Here is a 19,949-nt window from a genome sequence, read left to right on the forward strand (position 1 = left end):
AATTCTAGAAATGTTGGGAAAGCATCATAGCCTGCTTACTTCGGCACTTGTTAGAAAACTTTTATTTTTTGTCCTTCTCTGTTTGGGCCTCATTCTGAAAGATACTGGAAATAGTTTTTGCTATATTAAAATTTTTAGAAATAGTCAAATAAGTGAACAGACTCATGGTTTTTCCCCCATAAAATAATGTCTATCAAAAGTACTTATTACAGTACTTTTAAAATTGATAATTGTTTATGGTTTTTTTCTGGGTAGCCTTCTAGAAGGGGCCATCGTGGAAGGTAAACCAGTGTCGTGTTCCTCTATGAAAGGCTCTGGTTATTCATCCACCTCTATCCCTTAGGTGTCTTATTGGCCAAGATGCAGGGAGCACCTTTAGGGTGATGGCCTTACCCTGAACTTGGGTTGGTCCTGAGCTACTTACTCAAGCCCAGAGATGTGTGGAGATCACGCTGCTCTCTTAGGACTGAAGTATCCATAGTAACACCTTGGGGATGTTGGAGACCCACATGCGTTTGAAACCTCCAGGCTCTTTTGGAAGTACCAGTGTTGTTAGCAGTGATCTTTGTGCCCCTGTCTGCCACTTTCTTTCTTTGGGGCTGGGGACATTCAGAATTCCCTCCCAACCTTCAACTTTGGCCTTGTCCACTGGGCAGATATTTTCTTTCATATAAACAAAGCCATCCACATTCTGTGCAACTCTCTCCTCATCTTTGTCTTTTTTGCCTGGGCTCCAACACCTAACGTACTTCCTCTTTCCTTTGCAGGTCCTTCTCTTCCCTGCTGTCTCCAGAAACTCTCACTTTTCACTCCCATACAAGCACATGCCTCTTTCCTTTCTTACTGTGACGCAGCTAAGATTGTGAGACAGGGACTACCAAAGTCAAGGCCCTCCTTCTGCCCTCTTAGAAGCACAATGTTCCATTGGGCACTTCAACTCCCCCTGGAGCTTGACTCAGACTGCTATTTCCAATTTATAGCATTTTAATAGTCCTGGCATTCTCAGAGGCTTACTTCATCCATCTTTAATACAAATTATATTTCTGTCACCAAAACCTGGTGTTGACAAGTGTGCATAAGCAAGTGGCTGGAGGTTCCACTAGGTCTGGCTGATTTATTCAGTACTTCTTCTGCGTATTTGAAATATCCCAAAATAGTCACATCTCTCTCTCTGTTGCCTTCGCTCTAAAAAGTAACTTTATTCCAGGTGCTATTTTATAACAAAGCAGACAGGAGATTTCAAAGTGTCTAAAAACCTGCTGCCCTCCAGCAGTGCTGAGAAACCCAGGGCAGCAGTCTGTTTAGCATCCTAATGTGTGTTTCTTTTCCTGGGCAGGCTGGCTATATGTCTGGGATGCTGGTGCCCGTGGGGGTTGGGATAGCTGGAGCCTTGTTCATCTTGGGAGCGCTCTACAGCATTAAGGTTATGAATCGCCGAAGGCGAAATGGCTTCAAAAGGCATAAAAGAAAGGTATGGAATCAACAACAGCGAAACCTAATCAGTTTCCGAACATCCTTCGCTTTTCTAATTGGCTTAATAAAGCACACGGGGCCTAATGAGGCATGAATGGGACTGATGTGCCCAGTGGTTCTGATGAGCTGCTGCAGCTGCTGCCTCGGCTTGGTTTGTTCACGTGTCTTTTAAAGGGGGCCTGTTCCTCAGCTTTGCTCTGCGGCAGAAGGAGTTTAATGCTTCTCTGTTTTCTTTCCCCAGCAGAGAGAATTCAACAGCATGCAAGATCGAGTGATGCTCTTAGCTGACAGCTCTGAAGATGAATTTTGAATTGGACTGGAATTTAATTGGAAGAGTCAACGATCTTATGATTTTATTTTTTATTTGGGGGCAAAAAAAAAGAGGACAACATTCTGCCATGCTGGGGCTGTCAGGCCATCAGTTTCATTATCTGCTGGGGAGTAGATTTTTCGTGTACTGAGCAGAAAAGGCATGCTGTATATGAACTGTAATATGCAGTATTTGTTTTTATTCTGTAGTGAAAATTCCACAACCACGGGCTACAACTCGTAAATATGCAGCATACATGTGTTCAGTAGGAGTTGCTAGGTTGGGTAAATATTTTGTATTTTTCGACATTGTCTTGTCCTTGGTTTGGACTACGTGCGCTGAAGTATAACAAGTATTGCTGCCAAGGCACACTCGACTCTGAAATAGAAATCTTAACAAAGAAGAACTTGTGATAACTGCTCTACCTACTTGAATCCCTAGGCTCGTGGGCCATGCCACATACTACATTTGCATCAAAACTAGCAGCAACTCGGAGTGAAATCTTTTCATCAAGAAGACCTCTCAGCACATTAGGATATATATAGATTTGTTTGTACCTTACATTATGTACTTGTCTCCTGGTTTTTATTATTTTTCCCCTTCCCTCTTATTCTTGGCAAAGAAAAAATGCACTAGAAATAATGCATTAAATTGACTCTCGGTCTTAATGTAAGCTTGCTTTCTTAAATAGTGTAATTGAGTCCAAAAGACCTGTCAATAGATTCTTACATGTTTATCATTAAGAGACGTCCTTTATGTGTATCATTCACTTTGTCAAGAAGAAATGAGGAAGAAATCAAGAGGAAAAGGAGGATAGATAAGCTCCCAGAGCATTTATCTCTGCCATTTGGCTCCGTGCTTGTGTGGCTACCATTCTGAATTATTCAAAATGTTGCTTTTCTGCATCTGTGGTCTTGGCCATGCAATGATTGGGCTGCCATTGGTCCTCGTTTGGCTTTATTAGAAAAACACATTCTGTGGTAGGAGCAGACTCGGGGGCTAGAGTCCTGGCACATGACGGGACTTATGAAAAAACCAGCCTGTCTCAGGGCATCTCACTTTGGGAGATGCTGGACTGTGTTAGATCATTTCTCATTTCCCTTGGAATGTAATTCCTTGCCCTGTCTTTTGCATCTAGGTATCTGGGACTTTCAGGAAGTAGAGTTTTTGGGTAAAGACTTGGCTCGTTTGCGTGGAAGAATAAAGGTTACTAATAATACTGTCCATGGTGCTTTACACTATGGAGAACTTGTTCCCATTTATTGGAACCTGCTCTGCTGTGTTCAAGGCAAGCTGCACAGTTGTTTCTAATAGCCACTGTGTGACGTAGGAGGTATGTTTTTGATTTTTTTTTTGCGGTACGCGGGCTTCTCACTGTTGTGGCCTCTCCCGTTGCGGAGCACAGGCTCCGGACGCACAGGCTCAGCGGCCATGGCTCACGGGCCCAGCCGCTCCATGGCTTGTGGGATCCTCCCGGACCGGGGCACGAACCCGTGTCCCCTAGCATCGGCAGGCGGACTCTCAACCACTGCGCCACCAGGGAAGCCCAGGAGGTATGTTTTTATTCTCCCATTTGACTGAAGACAGAGCTGAAGCAGAGAAGTGAAATGATTATCCAAAAGTATACCCAGGAAGAATGAGGACTAGACCCATGGACTCAAAACCACACACCCCTATCTTCAGCTCAATGCCCTTTCCACATACTTTGGAGGAACCAATAACATTTCAGAGTCTTTCTTTAAAACCAGAGTTCTAAGGAAATAGCTTCTTGGCCCAGGAACATGTCATACAAGTTTCTGTCTTTGGTAAATGAACGATGTCTTACTAATTTCTCTCTTATGCACACAAATTCTTTTCCTCTCCCACATCAGCTATTTCCTTATAATCACATAACTTTAAGTATCACCTCTAGGGAACTAATAGAGAACTCTTTCTTGAATTCATTCTTGAAGGATAGCTGGCTTACAGGAATGTTTTCATAAATTAATTTTAATTCTTTTTGCCAAGAGATATAGGCAAATGGGTGAAATTGATCAAGACAAATGAAAAGCTCTGTACAGTCAAATAGACATTAGCAATCGACACACAAGCTCAGAGTCAGCTTTTAAAAATAGAACTGAGAATCATGACTCTCCAGAAATTTGTAATTTCACGAGTAGAGACATCCTGATACTGCATAGGGTACAGTTTGCCCTTTCCAAGAGCAGCCCCTTGCTGTAAGTGTTTCTAAGGTTAGGAGGAGGTGAGCACAATGTAGCATTACTGCCTTTGTGTTCTCGACAAGCTGTTTGCAGGGAAAACACAATAGGCTGCTTCATGCAGCATCATGTAGATGATACTCATGGCCACTAACACCTCGGGCTACTCTTAGTCTGTAGTTTTAACTAGACCACGGTTAATAGGTTGAACCTTCAAACTATGGTATAATAAAGTCACCGATGACAGACATACAGTCAACTCTATTCTAACAACTAACCTTAAATATTTAAGCTGGCGGTGCTGATAGCTGCAGCTTCAATTGCTAACACCTTCCGCTCTGAACTGAACTGATCCCATCAGAACGGCAGGTGTCCCACTGCAGGGGCAGGGTCTGTGTCTTATTCTCAGGGCGGGTAGGCAGTATTTCCCAAACTCTGTGGCCCCAAAGCATTGCTTGGGATGCTTGTTAAGCATACATATTCCAAGGCCCCTTCTCAGACCCACAGAATCAGGATCTCCAGGGCAGGAGCTTGGGATTCTCCTGTCCAGGCAAGTTTGAGAACACAGCTAGGAGAGCTCCATGCAGAGAACAGCTTTTCCTTATTTAGGGAGACAGGGAGAGCAGGCCCCTGGGGAGAGACCCTTTTCCTAGTCAGCTATCCAATCAATCACAGCTGCCATAGTGGAGAAAGGAAAACAAGAGGAAAGAGAAAACGCAGAAGCTTCTAGAGAAAGGGTGGAATGCTGGGACAGCTAGAGAAGGGTTCCTCCTGTGCCCCTGATGTCTTTCTCTAATCAGAAGACAGTACCTTTCTTTTAAGCCTCTTCAGTTTTTCCTCTCCTGTAAGTTGCTTCTTTCAGTAGCTGCTGGCTTAATTTATATGCAATATTTGGAGTTAATTAGTATCCCAGGGAAACAGAGTCCCTTACCAGTGCTTTAGCCTTGGCATAAACTGCCTCAGATGCAGTCTTGCAGAAACATTTTCTTAAAGTACCTGTATCTCTTACGCGGGTCAAAAACGTGGGGAAAAATTTTAAAGCACAGTTTTAGAACATATTGAAAGTAAGATTTAGCACGGTCAATCAAAGCTGGTTCTTTTTTTAAAAAAATTATTTTGTTGTGGTAAAAGTCACATAGTATAAAATGTGCTATTTAAACCCTATTTAACTGAACAGCCCAGTGGCACTAAGTACATTCACATTGTTGTGCAACTCTCACCATCATCTGTCTCCCAAATTTTTCACCTTCCTAAACTGAAACTCTGGTTATTTCATTATTTATTTTTTTTTTAAAAAGGCTAAGACTTCAAAGTCAAACTGTCATAGGGAGATGCCGGGTGCTTCTCTCCATGAAGATACCTTCTTCACGTGGAGCCCAGATGAAACCCTTTAGCGAGGTCACATCCACGAGTTCGGGGAGAAGCATAAAATCCTCCACAGGCATCGTGATTTCTGTGGATATAAATAATAACGTTTCTACCAGATGCCAAAAAGCAGCTTTTGGGAACAGGATATATTATTTGGCACAAGGTTTCAGCTGCGTGGCCTTTTGGCAACATAGGCTTTGTTCTGACTACAAGGAAATCTGCAAAGGTAGGTTTAAAACTGAAGGAAAAAAATCTCAGGAGTTCCCCGGGGGTCCAGTGGTTAGGACTCTGCTCTTCCACTGCTGGGGGCATGGGTTGTATCCCTAGATGGGGACCTAAGATCCCATAAGCTGTGCGGCACGGCCAAAAGAAAGAAACCAGACCACTCTGCTTTTTAGAGTATGTGAAGATACAGTTACAAGTGAATAACTATGGGCAGAAGAAGATGGAAGAAAAATCATAATACAAAGCAGGTATAAAAATGGCACAAAACATTAGAAAGTGCTAGAGGAGGCTGAAGTTATGAATGCACCGTTGCTTGGGAAAATGATAAAGACAAGTGAGGAGAAGAATGCAAATGAGGTAGATCATTAGCAGGGGAAGGGGCCATAAATCCACATGAATCTATAGGTCTCCATCCTCTCCATGCCCTAGGTAGCGCGGACATGGATGGGAGGGAATTGAAATCCAAGTTCAGCGAGATGAAAGGAGCTTGGTTACTTTCAACAAGCTTAAGCTCAGTTAAGTATCTTTCTTAATTATGCAAAGTGTGAATGACTGAATATGAATTTCTAGGAATAGGAAATAATTTGAAAACAAAATAATAGTGTTGACTTTTACTAAAAGCCCCTTATCTGTACACTTAGCACCTCCCATTACATACATACCTCTTTTGGGGAGGCAGCCATTAGACTGATAAGCTGGGGGTGGACCGAGGAGAGACATCTAATTATTTGCTTTGATAATTATCAACTTTGGCAGTCAGCATAGCTGGAGACATAATTCTGTGGCTTAAACTGTACACGCAGAAAGAATCATCGGCATTTAATGTGTAAGCCACTGTTAGCTGTATAAATGCATGGGCATTATCCTATTTTGGGTATCTAACTCCCTATTAATTAGCTCAACTTTCTATTATGTGTATGTAGGATAAGAGAGAAAGGGAGGAAGGAAAAAAGAAGAAAGGAAGGAAGAAAGAAATTTTCCCCAGTCAACAGCAGCAAAAGAACAAAGAAACAGATCACATACTCCTTTGTTCTACTTTGCTTAAAAACACACATGAAATATTGGGGTTAAAAACCTCTCAAATAGTCCACTGAGTAAAGCAAAGATCTTAATAACTTTCCCTCCTCAAAAAGCAGCAGGAGCAATAAACAAATAACCATTAATAATTTACAATATAGTGTATAAATTCTCACCCTAATATTGTAGTCTCCAGGTCCAAAGTTCAAGACAGATTTTGCTGAGAAGTGAATCTTTTGTGGGATAAGGATGGAGGAACTGAGGAGTCGAAACAGAAGAATTAACTGCAGGGGGGGAAATCCTCTTTTTTTCTCATGTTTCACAGGTAAGGGAACAGAGAGCACGCAGAATGGAAGGCAAATGGAACACTCTCTTGGATGATTTTATTGCCTTTGAGGTGGGCAGAGAGGTCAGTTGCTCTGGTCTTAAAAATCTGAACCTGGTATCAGGTCAGAAAACTGGGTTTTTAGTAACCAGTGTCCTGTGCATCTCAATATTTTCTTCGTAATTCACAGTGATATGAAGGAACCAATTGCGTTAGAGATGTTTCTCCAATTTTATGCCTCACAGCACAGCCATAGAGTTTGTAAAGTTTCAGACTTTTTCATGAACAGATAGACCAAAATATACATGTTGGAAAGTATAAGCACAGTCTTCCAAAACAGAAAGATATTTGGATACCAGCTGATTCAAGCCTTTTCCAAAAAGGAATCTTGATAACAAAACATCCAATGATCAGTTTTCCTTATTTCTTTCTTTGTGTAAGAAATAAAGGAAAGGAGAAGAAATCTGAAATGGTTCTGTAATGGAACTGATCAAATCCCAAAGGTCTGTGTCAAGGGGAGTGAGGATGGTTAGAGAGTCTATCTTTGGTAAACCAAGAGCCCTGTGATGTTATTGCTTCTTATGGAATCAGTATTTACTGAATGCCTTTATTTGTGTCTGGCAGTGTGTGAAGAGCTGGGGGAAAAAGGATAGTAAGACACAGTCCACGAAAAGTCCAGAAAGAGTTATGGACTAGTGGGAGAGGAAGTTAATGGGCCATTTCATCAGAGAGACACATGGGATCCAGAAAAGTAGCATCTAACCCTGCCAAGGTTAGAGATGTTTCTCCAGAGCCGGTAGCATCAAACCTGAGGCTAGAGGGTGGAGTAGGGGTTAGTCAGGTAAAGGGGAAAATGGGATGAATGCTCCAGCCAGGGGAACCATGTGTGCAAAAGCCAGCAGTGAGAGATGGAGTAGTTAAGTATGGCTGGAGTGCTGGGGACACTAGGGAAGTGAGGGCTGGGGTTGGTGGTGTGGGAACATACACTGTAAAATATGAGGTTGATCCTGAAGGGTCTGCTAGGTCATGCCAAGGAATTAGGACTTTATTCTGAGGGTATTTAGAAAGTCATGGAAGGGTATTTTTTAATTAATTAATTTATTTATTTATTTAGGGCTCTGTTGGGTCTCCGCTGCTACATGCGGGCTTTCCCTAGTTGCGGCGAGCGGGGGCTACTCTTTGCTGTGGCGCGCGGGCCTCTCACCGCGGTGGCTTCTTTTGTTGCGGCTCACGGGCTCCAGGCACGCGGGCTTCAGTAGTTGTGGCACGTGGGCTCAGTAGTTGTGGCGCACGGGCTTAGTTGCTCCGCGGCATGTGGGATCTTCCCGGACCAGGGCTTGAACCCGTGTCCCCTGCACCAGCAGGCGGATTCTCAACCACTGCACCACCAGGGAAGCCCATGGAAGGGTATTTTGCTGAGAAGTGATATGATCAGGGTTGAGTTCCTGGGAAGGCTAGACTGGCAAGGTTAGAGTCAAGGGCTGGTGAACCAATGCAGGTGAGAGATGACCGTGGCCTGGACCAAGGCTGCAGGAGTGAACGTGAAAGGGAGAGGATGGGTTCCAGAGGTGTTCAGGGTGGGGAAGCAGTGGAACTTGGGGGTTCGTTAGAATTTTAGGGATGAGAGAAAAGACAATGGTTGAAGCTGACCAGGGTCCTGGCATTTCTGAGGCCCTGTAGATATCTTGGAGTCCAGTGTCCCACCTTCCAGAGAAACGGACCCTGTGTTATCCCAGCAGATGCAGCCTGAGAAAAATAACCTACAAGTCTGCAAAAAATGGGAAAAAAAAAATTGTGTAGGCAGCTTTAACTTTCTACAAAATGTGTGTACATATGTGGTCATTCTTTGTAACTTTTAATAGTAGGTTCCAAGTAAAGAACTTTGAATTTAATAAAACTTAATTAAACATTTGGGAAAACCCTCCAAATCCCTTTAGGTGATTATGTTACTTTGGGTACGCCCCACGTATGGTTATTATCTGGGATCTGACTGACTCCCTTTCCTTGTAAAGACTAACATGAGAGTTTCTTATTCTTTGATATGAAGACCAAAACTCAGGATCTTGTTTCTCTCTCTCTCTTTTTTTTTTTTTTTTTGCGGTACGTGGGCCTCTCACTGTTGTGGCCTCTCCCGTTGCGGAGCACAGGCTCCGGAGGTGCAGGCTCAGCAGCCATGGCTCATGGGCCCTGCTGCTCCAGGGCATGTGGGATCCTCCCGGACCGGGGCACGAACCCATGTCCCCTGCATCGGCAGGCGGACTCCCAACCACTGCGCCACCAGGGAAGCCCCTCTCTTTTTTTTAGGCAATGAAATCATTTATTATTCATAATAACTAATTTTATACACTTATGGAACTGCTTTCTAATCTTTTTTTTCTACTTTTATTGACATATAGTTGACATACAGCTCTGTATATGTTTAAGGTGTACAGTATAATGACCTGACATACATATACTGCCAAATGATTACCCCAAGTTTGGTCCATTTCCTCATATAGTTAACAACATTTTTTTTGCCTTGGGATGAGAAATTTTAGGCTCTACTCTCTTAGCAACTTTCACGTATACCACACAGCAGGGTTAACTATAGTTATATTATACAATACATCTCCAGTATTTATTTATCTTATAACTGAAATTTGTACCTTTCCACCACCTTTATCCAATTCCCCACCCGCCCCTGCCCTGCTCCCCTAGGATCTTGTTTTTCTTGAAAACAAAACCAAGAAGCTTCTCTCAAGGCTGGACCATGTGAAGATGATGCTGGGATTTGGATATGCAGCCTGAAGAATCTCATGAACAATGCAGGTTCCATGTCCCTTGCTGAGTGTTTCTGTGACCTTTTGACAGTTGTCATGATCATCAAGTAGTATATCTTCTTTAGCATAGGAAAAATAAAGCAAGTTTTTCACGGTTGTTATAGTAACACAAGGCTCGGTTCTGGAGGGCTCAAGGCAACAATGTAGAATTGAGGAAGTGCAGAAAAGCATAAGAAGAAAATAATGATCACTCCAGTCTCACCACCAGAGATAACCATTGTTAACATTTTAGTCTATATTTTTCCAATATTTTTTATATGTAGTTTGATATGTTATATAGACATACTTTTATAATTTACATGCTATCTTGTTGCCTCCCTATAGCTACAATTTCTCACGGTTGTTTTAAAAGGACTAAGGACAAAGAAAAGAGCTCGTGAAAATCCTCCAGCTGTAGTTGAAGGAACAAGCTGTTTTTTTTCTCATTAACATTTATTTGGCATGTCATTGTCATTTTGGCATGTCATTGTCTATGTCATGTCATTGTCTATGTCATTGTCAATGACTGCCCAGTTACCTCAAGACACTTCCATATGATATAAATGAAAACATAGTTGAAAGAAGAAAAAATCTCCATAAACAAATGCTGGTGGGCAAGTGTCATATTCTTGTGCCCAGAGGGATTAGAGAAGGCTTTTCTCTCTTTGCCTTTGCCACTGAAGCAGAATTGTAAGCTTTTATAATTAGACAGTAAGACCATGAGTGTAGATAATACGTAGTATTGTGAGAAATATTGGGAAAAAAACACACTTATTGATTCAAGGTTCATTCAGGTCAAGTCTTTTGAATTTAATTAGTATTTTTATATCAATTATTATTATAGTGGAAATTATTTCCTTGGGTTTTTCAAAGTGTGTGTGTGTGTGTGTGTGTGAGAGAGAGAGAGAGAGAGAGAGAGAGAGAGGGAAAGAGGGAGGGAGAGAGAGGAGGGAGGGAGCTCTAAGTGAGCATATCCTTATGTCTAAACTGGGACACATATGAGACTGAGGGGAAACTATTAATAGTTATGATGGGACAACAGACATAAACTGGGCTGGTCCTGGGCAAACTGGGACCTAAGGACATCCTGGAGAGAGTGTATCAGACACCCATGGTACCACTCCAAATCCCAGCTCTTATTCCAGCCACTGCAGCAGCATCAGTTCTGCAGAGATGTCCACCAGTGTGAGCGGGTACAACCTGCCAGCACCTCAGGTTTGCTCTGACGTCATGGAATGGATTACTCTGGGGCCTTGCTTGGCATTCACACATGTACAGCCTGGAAATGCAGAAAGGCTAACCTGGTAGGTCTTAATCAGTGGGGATGGAAGCCAATGGCTAAATGCTCTCACCATTTGTTGTTCATGTAGCAGGTTCTCAGGTTCATTTCATGAAACTCCTCAGAATCTTCCTTAGGAGGGATCACCCGTTGTCCATTGCAGTGCACCTTGAAAACTCATCCTTGTATTGGCTTTCTTCCTTCCCTGTTTCACTCGATCTGCACGCAATACTTTGTCTCAGGCTCTGCTTTCGGGGAACCCAGGCTGCCATAGTTGGGACAGGAATTTTGAGGCGGGCTCACTGGTCAGAGGTAATAAGGACCCCATTGTTGGTGGGAGGTGAAGTGGTGATACCTGGCCAGCAGCGTCTCAATTATTAAGACCCATGGTGGATTGGGATGGGGTGAAGGCAGAGGCAAAGTATTGAGTTGTGTGGTAGTTGTGGTCCTTAAGCAGTATGGGAGCTCTGGTAACTTTAAGAATTGAGGTGGCTGGGATTTTAGACTACTTTGGAAGCTTTAGAAAAAGAAAATGAAGAAAATGACAGGCTCAGGTCAGTCCATTATCAACACAGGGAATGTTGTGAAAGATTAAGAGATGCCTCTATGGGAGTGTTTCAGGAGTCTCTCACCTGTGTATTCTGCTGAAATTCTGATACTCAAGGTCACCCTCCAAGCGAGCAACCTAGACCCGCCAAGATGCTGGCCAAGGGTGAGAGAAGTCTGAATGGGTGATGGAGGGGGAAGATGAAGAAGATTATTATGGTCTTGGGATCAGATGCAACAGCAGCAATGTTTTTGCAGAGATTGTGGCTGGCGGCCAGCTTGAAGGGGACTATCTATGACACAGGGAATATAAAAGGAGGGGGGCACAACAAAGTGCAAGAAATGGATGGCGTCAGACACCTCCTGGGCAATGCTCCAAATCCTCTTGCTCCTGCCACCATTGTGGTCACCAGTTCTGTGCAGGCTTCAGGCAGCTTTGTGTGGTACAGCCTGACAGAGACCAGCCTCGTGCTGTGAGCCTCTCGTTTATCTCATACCAGAGTGTCCTGACACCACACCATGGGAACCAGATCAGCGCTCAGGCATGTGCAACTCACAGGTAGGAGGGAGTTGACATGTGTGAGGCCACCCTTGGCCAGTCAAATGGGGATGGATGGAAAAATGCTTTCCTTTTCCTCTCACAGGCAGACAGTTTGGAGTTGCAATTTATAAGGCTCCTCAGAAATCAGGTGGGAGTGGGAGCTAGTCACCCATAACAGTGGCCAACCTGATGATGCGTCCTGGCTAATCCTTTCCCTCCTTCACTCTTCTATCCTCCACCTATACTCCTGTTCCCTGAGATCACATTTTCAAACTAACTACTTCATCGAGGCCTTTGTCTCAGTTTTTGTTTTGGGGAAAACCCAGATTAAGACAGTGAGAGAGAGGGACTTCCTTGATGGCCCAGTAGTTAAGAATCCGCCTGCCAATGCAGGGGACATGGGTTCGAGCCCTGGTCCAGGAAGATCCCACATGCTGCGGAGCAACTAAGCAACTAAGACCATGCACCACGACTACTGAGCCTGCGTGCCACAACTACTGAAGCCCACGCGCCCTAGAGCCCGTGCTCCACAACAAGAGAAGCCACCAAAATGAGAAGTCACCACACCAGAGAAAGCCTGCGTGCAGCAACAAAGACCCAAAGCAGCCAAAAATAAATAAATTTATTAAAAAAAAAAAGACAGTGAGAGAGAGAGTAGACGAGTTGGGGGTACAAAGCAAGAAAACACACTGTGATCTGGTATTAAACTGCAGGAGTTTTTCAGGACATCAGAACCCAATTTAGTATTATGATATCCCTAATAATGAAGATGACATATTTAGGCCACATGCATCCTTGTCAGAAACTCTGTAACCAGAGGATATAGTGATTTTAGAGCTGGAAGAGTCCTTGAATCTCATTTTTTAGCTTAACTCCTTTATTTTAAAGAAAAGGAAGTTTATTTAGGGTGTGGGTATATTCCAGTACATCTGATAAAGGGGATTTTACAGTATGTCAAATTATCTAATACTAACCAAAATAATGATGAGTATTCCCCAAAGTGTAAAATTATGTACCTAAGAGTCTTGAAGACAAAGGAACAGTAAAAACAGGGTCAGGATAAGCTTCAATGAAGGCCATGTTCAAAAAGTACAGAAGGCGGGGATATTTGAGAGAGAACAAACCTTTCCAGTAGAGAGAACTCCCTTCGATTTGTTAAAGTTTTGGCCTTGAAAGAAGGGAACTAAGGCATTCTGCATGCCAAGTGTTTGACACAGTCATGTGAGTTGGGCATTATTATCTCCATTTTATACAGCAGGAAGCTGAGACTCAGAGAGGTTAAGTGACTTTGTAAGATGAGTTGTAATACAAATACTTTTGATTGTATTCCTTCCATTCATATCTCCTCTGACAGAGGACAGACCCAATTTCCTCTGTCCTCAGCTGTTCTCGAGTTTATAGGCAGCCTTGTGAGGGCTCTAAGCAGAGTCCATCAGAGGTAGGAAGAGACCACTGATTATTTCTTTTGGTCTCTACACCCCAAAGCGCCTATGAAAGGAATAATTCAATTTTACATTCAAGGCCAATTTAACATGCCTAGTTTCTACCTTTTTCTTCCCATTCCCGGCTAAAAGTTTTTACTAGATCGCTGGTGATAACTTGAGAATAATTTCATTGGAATGGAAAGGATAGTTCCTACCTAGAGTAAAAAGCAAGTTTTTGGCAGGCAAGGTAGTTGTATGAGTCAAAGTCAATGAATATATTTTTACCAATAGTGGCAAATTAAAAAAAATAGCATTCTTAGTGCTTTTGATACGGGATTCATTCATCCATGAATGAATGAAATACATTTTCATTCATTCATTCAAAAATGAAAATGAGGGCTTCCCTGGTGGTGCAGTGGTTGAGAGTCCATCTGCCGATGCGGGGGACACGGGTTCGTGCCCCGGTCCAGGAAGATCCCACATGCCGTGGAGCAGCTGGGCCCGTGAGCCATGGCCGCTGAGCCTGCGCGTCCGGAGCCTGTGCTCCGCAATGGGAGAGACCATAACAGTGAGAGGCCTGCGTACCGCAAAAAAAAAAAAAAAAAAAAAAGAAATACACTTTCACTTTTTTTGAGTGCCTAGAACTATGCTGTTTACTATGTTTAGGAGTAGCCACACATGGCTATTTAAATTTAAATTAATAAAAATTAAATTAAAATTCAGTTTCTCAGGCATACTAGCCTTATTCAAGTGCCCAAGTAGCCACATGTATCTAGTGGCTACCGTATTGGCCAGAGTGGATGTAGAACATTTTCATCATCACAGAACATTCTATTGGACAGTTCTGGCCATGCTGGCCACAGTAAGATAAATTCTGGGGATACAGCAAATCGAATAGATATGGTCCCTACTTCATGAGCTCCCACTTTAGGGAAGAGGTAGATTAAAATATGCAAATAAAATAATAATATATGGTAATAATGCCCTTATTTTGTAGAGTGCTGTCACCTGAGAGATGTGAAGAAGCCACTGGGAAGAGCAATCATGGCAGAGGGAAGAGGGGCAAACAGCTTAAGAACTTTGCATGTTTCAGGGAAGGGGAGTAAAGAGAGTGTGAGGGCTTTGGACATCTGGCAAGAAAACTGGCCATCAAATGATGTCATACAAGGAAGTTTGTGAGAGAAGAACGTCATAACAATATTTGAGAACAATAGTTATTTTTTTAAAGTTAAAAAATTTTAAATTGAAGTATAGTTGATTTACAATGTTGTGTTAATTACTGCTGTACAACAAAGTGATTCAGTTATATATATATATACATTCTTTTCTAAATATTCTTTTTCATTATGGTTTATCATAGGATATTGAATATAGTTCTCTGTGCTACACAGTAGGACCTTGTTGTTTATCTATTCCATATGTAAAAGCTTACATCTGCTAACTCCAACCTACCACTCCCCCCTCCCCCAACACCCTCCCCCTTGGCAACCACCAGTAGAGAACAATCGTTCTTTTTTTTAATAATTGACAAATAACATTGTATTAGTTTTAGCTGTACAACGTAATGATTTGCAATATGTACATATTGCAAAATGATCACGACAATAAGTTTGGTTAATAACCATCACCACACATAGTTACAATTTTTTCTTGTGATAAGAACTTTTCAGATCTACTCTCTTAGCAACTTTCAAATACACAATGTAGTATTGTTATCGGCAGGACTTATAACTGGAAGGTAGGGAACAATAGTTCTTAATCTATGCTTGAGAATCACCTGAGGGCTTCTTAAATCACAGACAGCTGAGTCCCACCCCCTGAGTTTCAGATTCAGTAGGTCTGCTGGGGCCTGAGCCTCTGCACTTCTAACAAGTTTCCAGGTGATGCTGATTCTGTTGGTCTGGGGCCTGCAGTTTGAGACTCACTGATTTAGTAGATGAAGATGTGAAAGCTCAGAAAGATGGCGTGGCTAGCCTGAGCCCCCCAGCCAGTTGGTGACCAGAGAGAAGAGGCAGTGGAGGGAAGAGAGAAGAGGCGAGAGAGTGGAAAGTTTGAGATAGTTCTCAAACACATGTCTTGTCTGCTTGCAGTGGGAGGGGACAGACAGAAGCTGCACTCAGCAATTTTGACATGGTTGTAATGACAGGCAAGCAGGAGCTCACCTTGGCGTAGTCTATAAGGATATTTCTTTCAATATGGCTCATTTCAAAGGAGCTTCTTTTCCTCCAGATTTATTAATCAAGAACAGGATGCTGAGGTAAGTATATGCTTGACTCAGCTGATTTTAGACCTCTACATGTTTCTTTAAAATTATCGTGTAGAAAATGCCAACCTCTATTTCATGCCTAAGTCACATGCCTTAGAAGTGGTCAGTCACGGATCAGTTTCAGATACTATAAAATATTCCATCACTTTCAAATATGACTGTTCCCCTCTCCCCCGACCCTCTTCCTGACTAGAAGACAAGACCATTAGCTGTAAAGGCCACAGGCTTGGGAGAAAAACATCACGATAACAACACTTCATATTTGAATAGCTACCTGGAGTTTAGCATTGTGTTTCTAAACTTGGCTGGAGCTAACCCGCCCCAGCCCTATCCTCGGAGGTTCTGCTTTAATGGGTCTGGGTTAGGTGCTGTCCACCAGTATCTTTAAAACGTTCTTGAAGATTCCACAGTGCATCCAGGGCTAGGAATCTATGGTCCAGAAAAATGCTTTTACATCAGATGGTAGAAAGTTGATTTAACACAAGAGTTCTCGAACTTGAGCCTGTATCAGAATCACCGGGGGACTTCTTAAAGCACAGGGGCCCCCACTCCCAGACTTTCTCATTCAGTAGGTCTGGATGGGGTCTGAGTATTTGCATGTCTAACAGGTTTCCGGGTGATGCTGCTGGTCTAGGAACCTCACTCTGAGAACCACTGCTTTAGTAGATGGTTCTCAAATTTAGTAGGAATGAAAGCTCAGAAAGATGACATCACTGGCCTGATTACACCCAGTTAGTGGAAAGGAGAGGCCCCCCCAAAAGTCTTTAGGCTGAATTCTGGGCCCTTTACCCCCTACGGTGCTTTGTGCCTTTAGATGCTTCACGATTGACTCTCTTTGCTGGAAGTGAAACCATATGTATCTTTCCCCCAGACTTCTTGTCTGCACAGTGCGGGTGAGGCAGCTTCTAGCTGCATTATGGAGGTGACCATCTACCTTGATGTGTGACACAGTGACTATTGAGTTAGCAGCTGTTCCCAGAATTCTTCTTATGCAGGGAGAGAGAGCTTTGTTAAAGGAAATGCGTTCAAAATCTACTCTCTGTTGAAGCGGGTGCAGGCGCCAAAGCAGCAAAGAAGAAAACCAAACTGCCCTGCTTTTTATTCTTGAAAAGATGAGGAAAAGGCAGTGAGAAGAGGGCAAGACAGTAGACAGTTGGGTTCCGTGTGGGGAGAAGCAGCCAGTGACAAATCCATGGCGGGAGAGTGTCCAAAGGTCTTGTAAAGACAAGCATGTTTAACGCTTAGTTGCAGTTGTTTGTTATTTCAGTGGAAAGTGTATTAAACATACACATGCCTTTTGAAAAGTGTTTGTGAAAATCAAACCCAGGACTAAGTGTGCTACCGAAATCTCGGACCCTGTACAACGGCACCAGATCAAAGTCACGGAGACAAGAGTGGCTTTATCTCTTTGACAAGCAAAGGAGGCCACGGCAGGCTAGTGCCCTCAAGACTGTGTCCTCCCTGAAAGGGTTCAGTGAGTAAAACTTATAGTGTTACAAGCTCAAAACAGGGTTCTTGATAAGGATCGGGGCAGGAGTGGGGTCTACATTCTTCTCTGCTCCTGGAACATTCCAAAACCATCAAGGCTGGTGTTGGGAGGTCCAGAGATGGGCTCTGGTGGTCTCCGGGGTTATCGTACTGTGATCTTCTCTGTGGAATGAACAGTGCTTACAAAGAAAAGGAGTGTTAGGGAGTGATTCAAAGGGGAAAAACACCAGGTGCCTGACATAGCTTTAACTAACAAGTGATTTACTTTAAGCAATAAGGTGCAAAGGAATCATTAATGAAAGAAAAGAAAAACATATGGAAAGAAGACGTGCCAGTGAAGCATAAGGTGATGGAGACCGAGCTGGTCTGGCCAGTTTTAGCTACAACAAGTTTCATGTTTAGGTTAGCGCGACCCAGAACACCAACTAGGCTCTATGATGGAGCGTGGAGGCATAAAGTGAGTTATTTCAGCTGCAGGCAGAGTTCAGAGCTAGGGAGACAATGGGACTCACCAGAGCCTTGGAGGTGATTTGGACTTGACTTCCACAGGGTGTGGAACAGGGGGAGGACCGCAGAGGGGCAGGTGGTATGCTGTAACTCACCCAGCTCCCACAGGGGTGATCGAGTTTGGCTAATGGCTGGGTGACAAGTGGGAGGATGGGCCTGGCCTGGGTGAGAGAAAGGCTTCCGCTGTTAGGTTCTTAGGCCTCTGGACAGGTCATTCTCAGTGGCCCTGACCATTCTGAGAAATTGGGGTGACCTTGACAGTCTGGGGAGAAAGCAAGGCCCAGTACATAGCTCTGACTATGAACCATATTTGTCTAAATGGCAGCATCTGGCAAAGGACAAAGGATTTGAAATCAGGATCTGGACTCTCTTTCTCCTGTCATTGGTAGCCTTATTTGGTGCTTTCACCAATGTAGATAGTGATTTACCATGTGGGTTCTGGAGTCAGACTGCCAGGATTCCTAATCCCAGCTTTACCATATTGAGCTGTGCTAACTTGAGCAAGAAATTCAGTGTCTGCCTCAGCTAGGGCCCTGGCAGGAAGGAGCTGGTACACTCAAAGAACTGAACTGAAGAGAGTTTAACAAAGAGAGCCACCCTCCCCTCTGCCCCTCCACCGACCCCAGGTTGAGGAAGGTTCAGGTAACCACGGATGGATGGTGAAGCCCCCAGGGGCTAACAGCAGGGGGAGCCACGGTCAACTTCCTGCCAGAAGGGAGAAGAGAAAGGAACAGAGTTACCTGAACCTGGGGGGGCCATAGTAGGGTGGGGCCCACACCACCGGACCAGAGCTGTGGTCCAGGGGCCACTGTCAAAGCTAGTCCAGCAGGAATGAGGAGGGGGGATAAATGCCCATACCTCCCTTCTGCTGGTTTCCTGTCTCAGTTCAGTGCCTGCCATTGGTCTAACTCAACTGGAACCACAGGGGAAAAAGGCCCTGTTGATGCAGTCACAGAGGCCAGACAAATCAGTGCAGAGCAGGGAGCAGAACAGGTATGGAGAGTCCAACAGTATTACTGGTCCAGCTTCAGTAAGCCTTAATGTTCTCATCTGTAGAATGGGGATGCTAATAGTAAGGACACTTACCTCACAGGGTCATCGTAAATATTACATGAGATGGTACATGTAGGGCTTGTGTTACTGAACACAAATTCATGTGCCCAGTGCACATGAGGCCAAAAAATACTGAAACGTTGGAGTTTGGAGCAGAGAAAGGTTTATTACAGGGCCATGCAAGGAGAACGGGTGGCTCATGCCCCCCAAACCCCAAACTCTTCGAAGGGTTTCAGCAAAGCATTTTGAAAGGCGAGGTGAGGGAGGGAGGTCGCAGGGTATGTGATCAGCACGTGCACACGTCTCTGATTGGCTGGTGTTGAGGTAACAGGGTGGTTCACATGATCAATCCTTAGGCCCCAGATGCTCATGATCATCAAGTAGTTAATTTCTTCCATTTGATGGTGTTTTTTAGCATCTGAAAAACTCAGGAAATATGCATGAGATACTCTTATCTAGGTACTTCAGAGAGGAATTACAGCAGAGGATATGGGGTGGGATCTGTCCCAGGAAGGTCCCATAGGTTCCTGCTTGGTTAAACTCGGAGCATGGTGTCTGGCCCACAGCACATGCTCCACTGTTGTTAGCTATTGTTATTATTCCATTAAAGGTAACCGCTTAGGCTGCAAGGAAGGGACACTGCTTTTGGGGACTGTAATCCTCATTCCAAGAGCCTTCACCCTCTAGGTCAAGAAGGCTCCTGGTTGCAGAATCATCTAGGTAGGCTTCTGTCAGACAACAGGTAGCCGCTTAGTCACTGTTGGTGAGTAATGCGCTGAGTCAGAGGAGTGGCAGCAGCCCTCTCCCTCACCCTCCTTTCATCCTTGCTGACATTCAATATGTCAAGCTAGATGAAGGCTTAGCCTGTCTGGTGGATGTGACCAGCTTTATTTATAGACTTGAGCTCTCTGGGGTGAGCAGTCCCAGGGGTGGGGATAGACAATCACTTTGCTTCCCCAAGGAAGGATGAAGTGGTGTGTTCATGGAGAGTCTGGGACTGGCCAAAACTGCAGATTCAGGTGGCTATGGCTTGGGGCTGCCCAGCACGTTTGTCTCATGGACAAACATAAGACAAACTGTGGGTCTGTGGAATCTTCCTCCACCCCCGCCACCAGCAGACCCAGAACCTCA

At 43.9% G+C, this 19,949-nt stretch overlaps 1 protein-coding gene across 2 annotated transcripts in view; it reads left to right on the top strand.

The window, feature by feature from the left end:
* Positions 1–2,983, top strand: part of ARMH4 (armadillo like helical domain containing 4) — a 138,832-nt gene extending 135,849 nt beyond the window's left edge. For both annotated transcript variants that reach the window (XM_060003430.1, XM_060003431.1), the window contains 2 exons: positions 1,337–1,471; positions 1,715–2,983. In XM_060003430.1, the coding sequence (XP_059859413.1) occupies positions 1,337–1,471; positions 1,715–1,783 (204 nt within the window). In that variant the 3' untranslated portion in view covers positions 1,784–2,983. The remainder of the gene's footprint in view (positions 1–1,336; positions 1,472–1,714) is intronic.
* The last annotated feature ends 16,966 nt before the right edge of the window (positions 2,984–19,949 follow it).

This window comes from Delphinus delphis, chromosome 2 (assembly GCF_949987515.2).
Source record: "Delphinus delphis chromosome 2, mDelDel1.2, whole genome shotgun sequence".
Taxonomy (NCBI): Eukaryota; Metazoa; Chordata; class Mammalia; order Artiodactyla; family Delphinidae; genus Delphinus; species Delphinus delphis.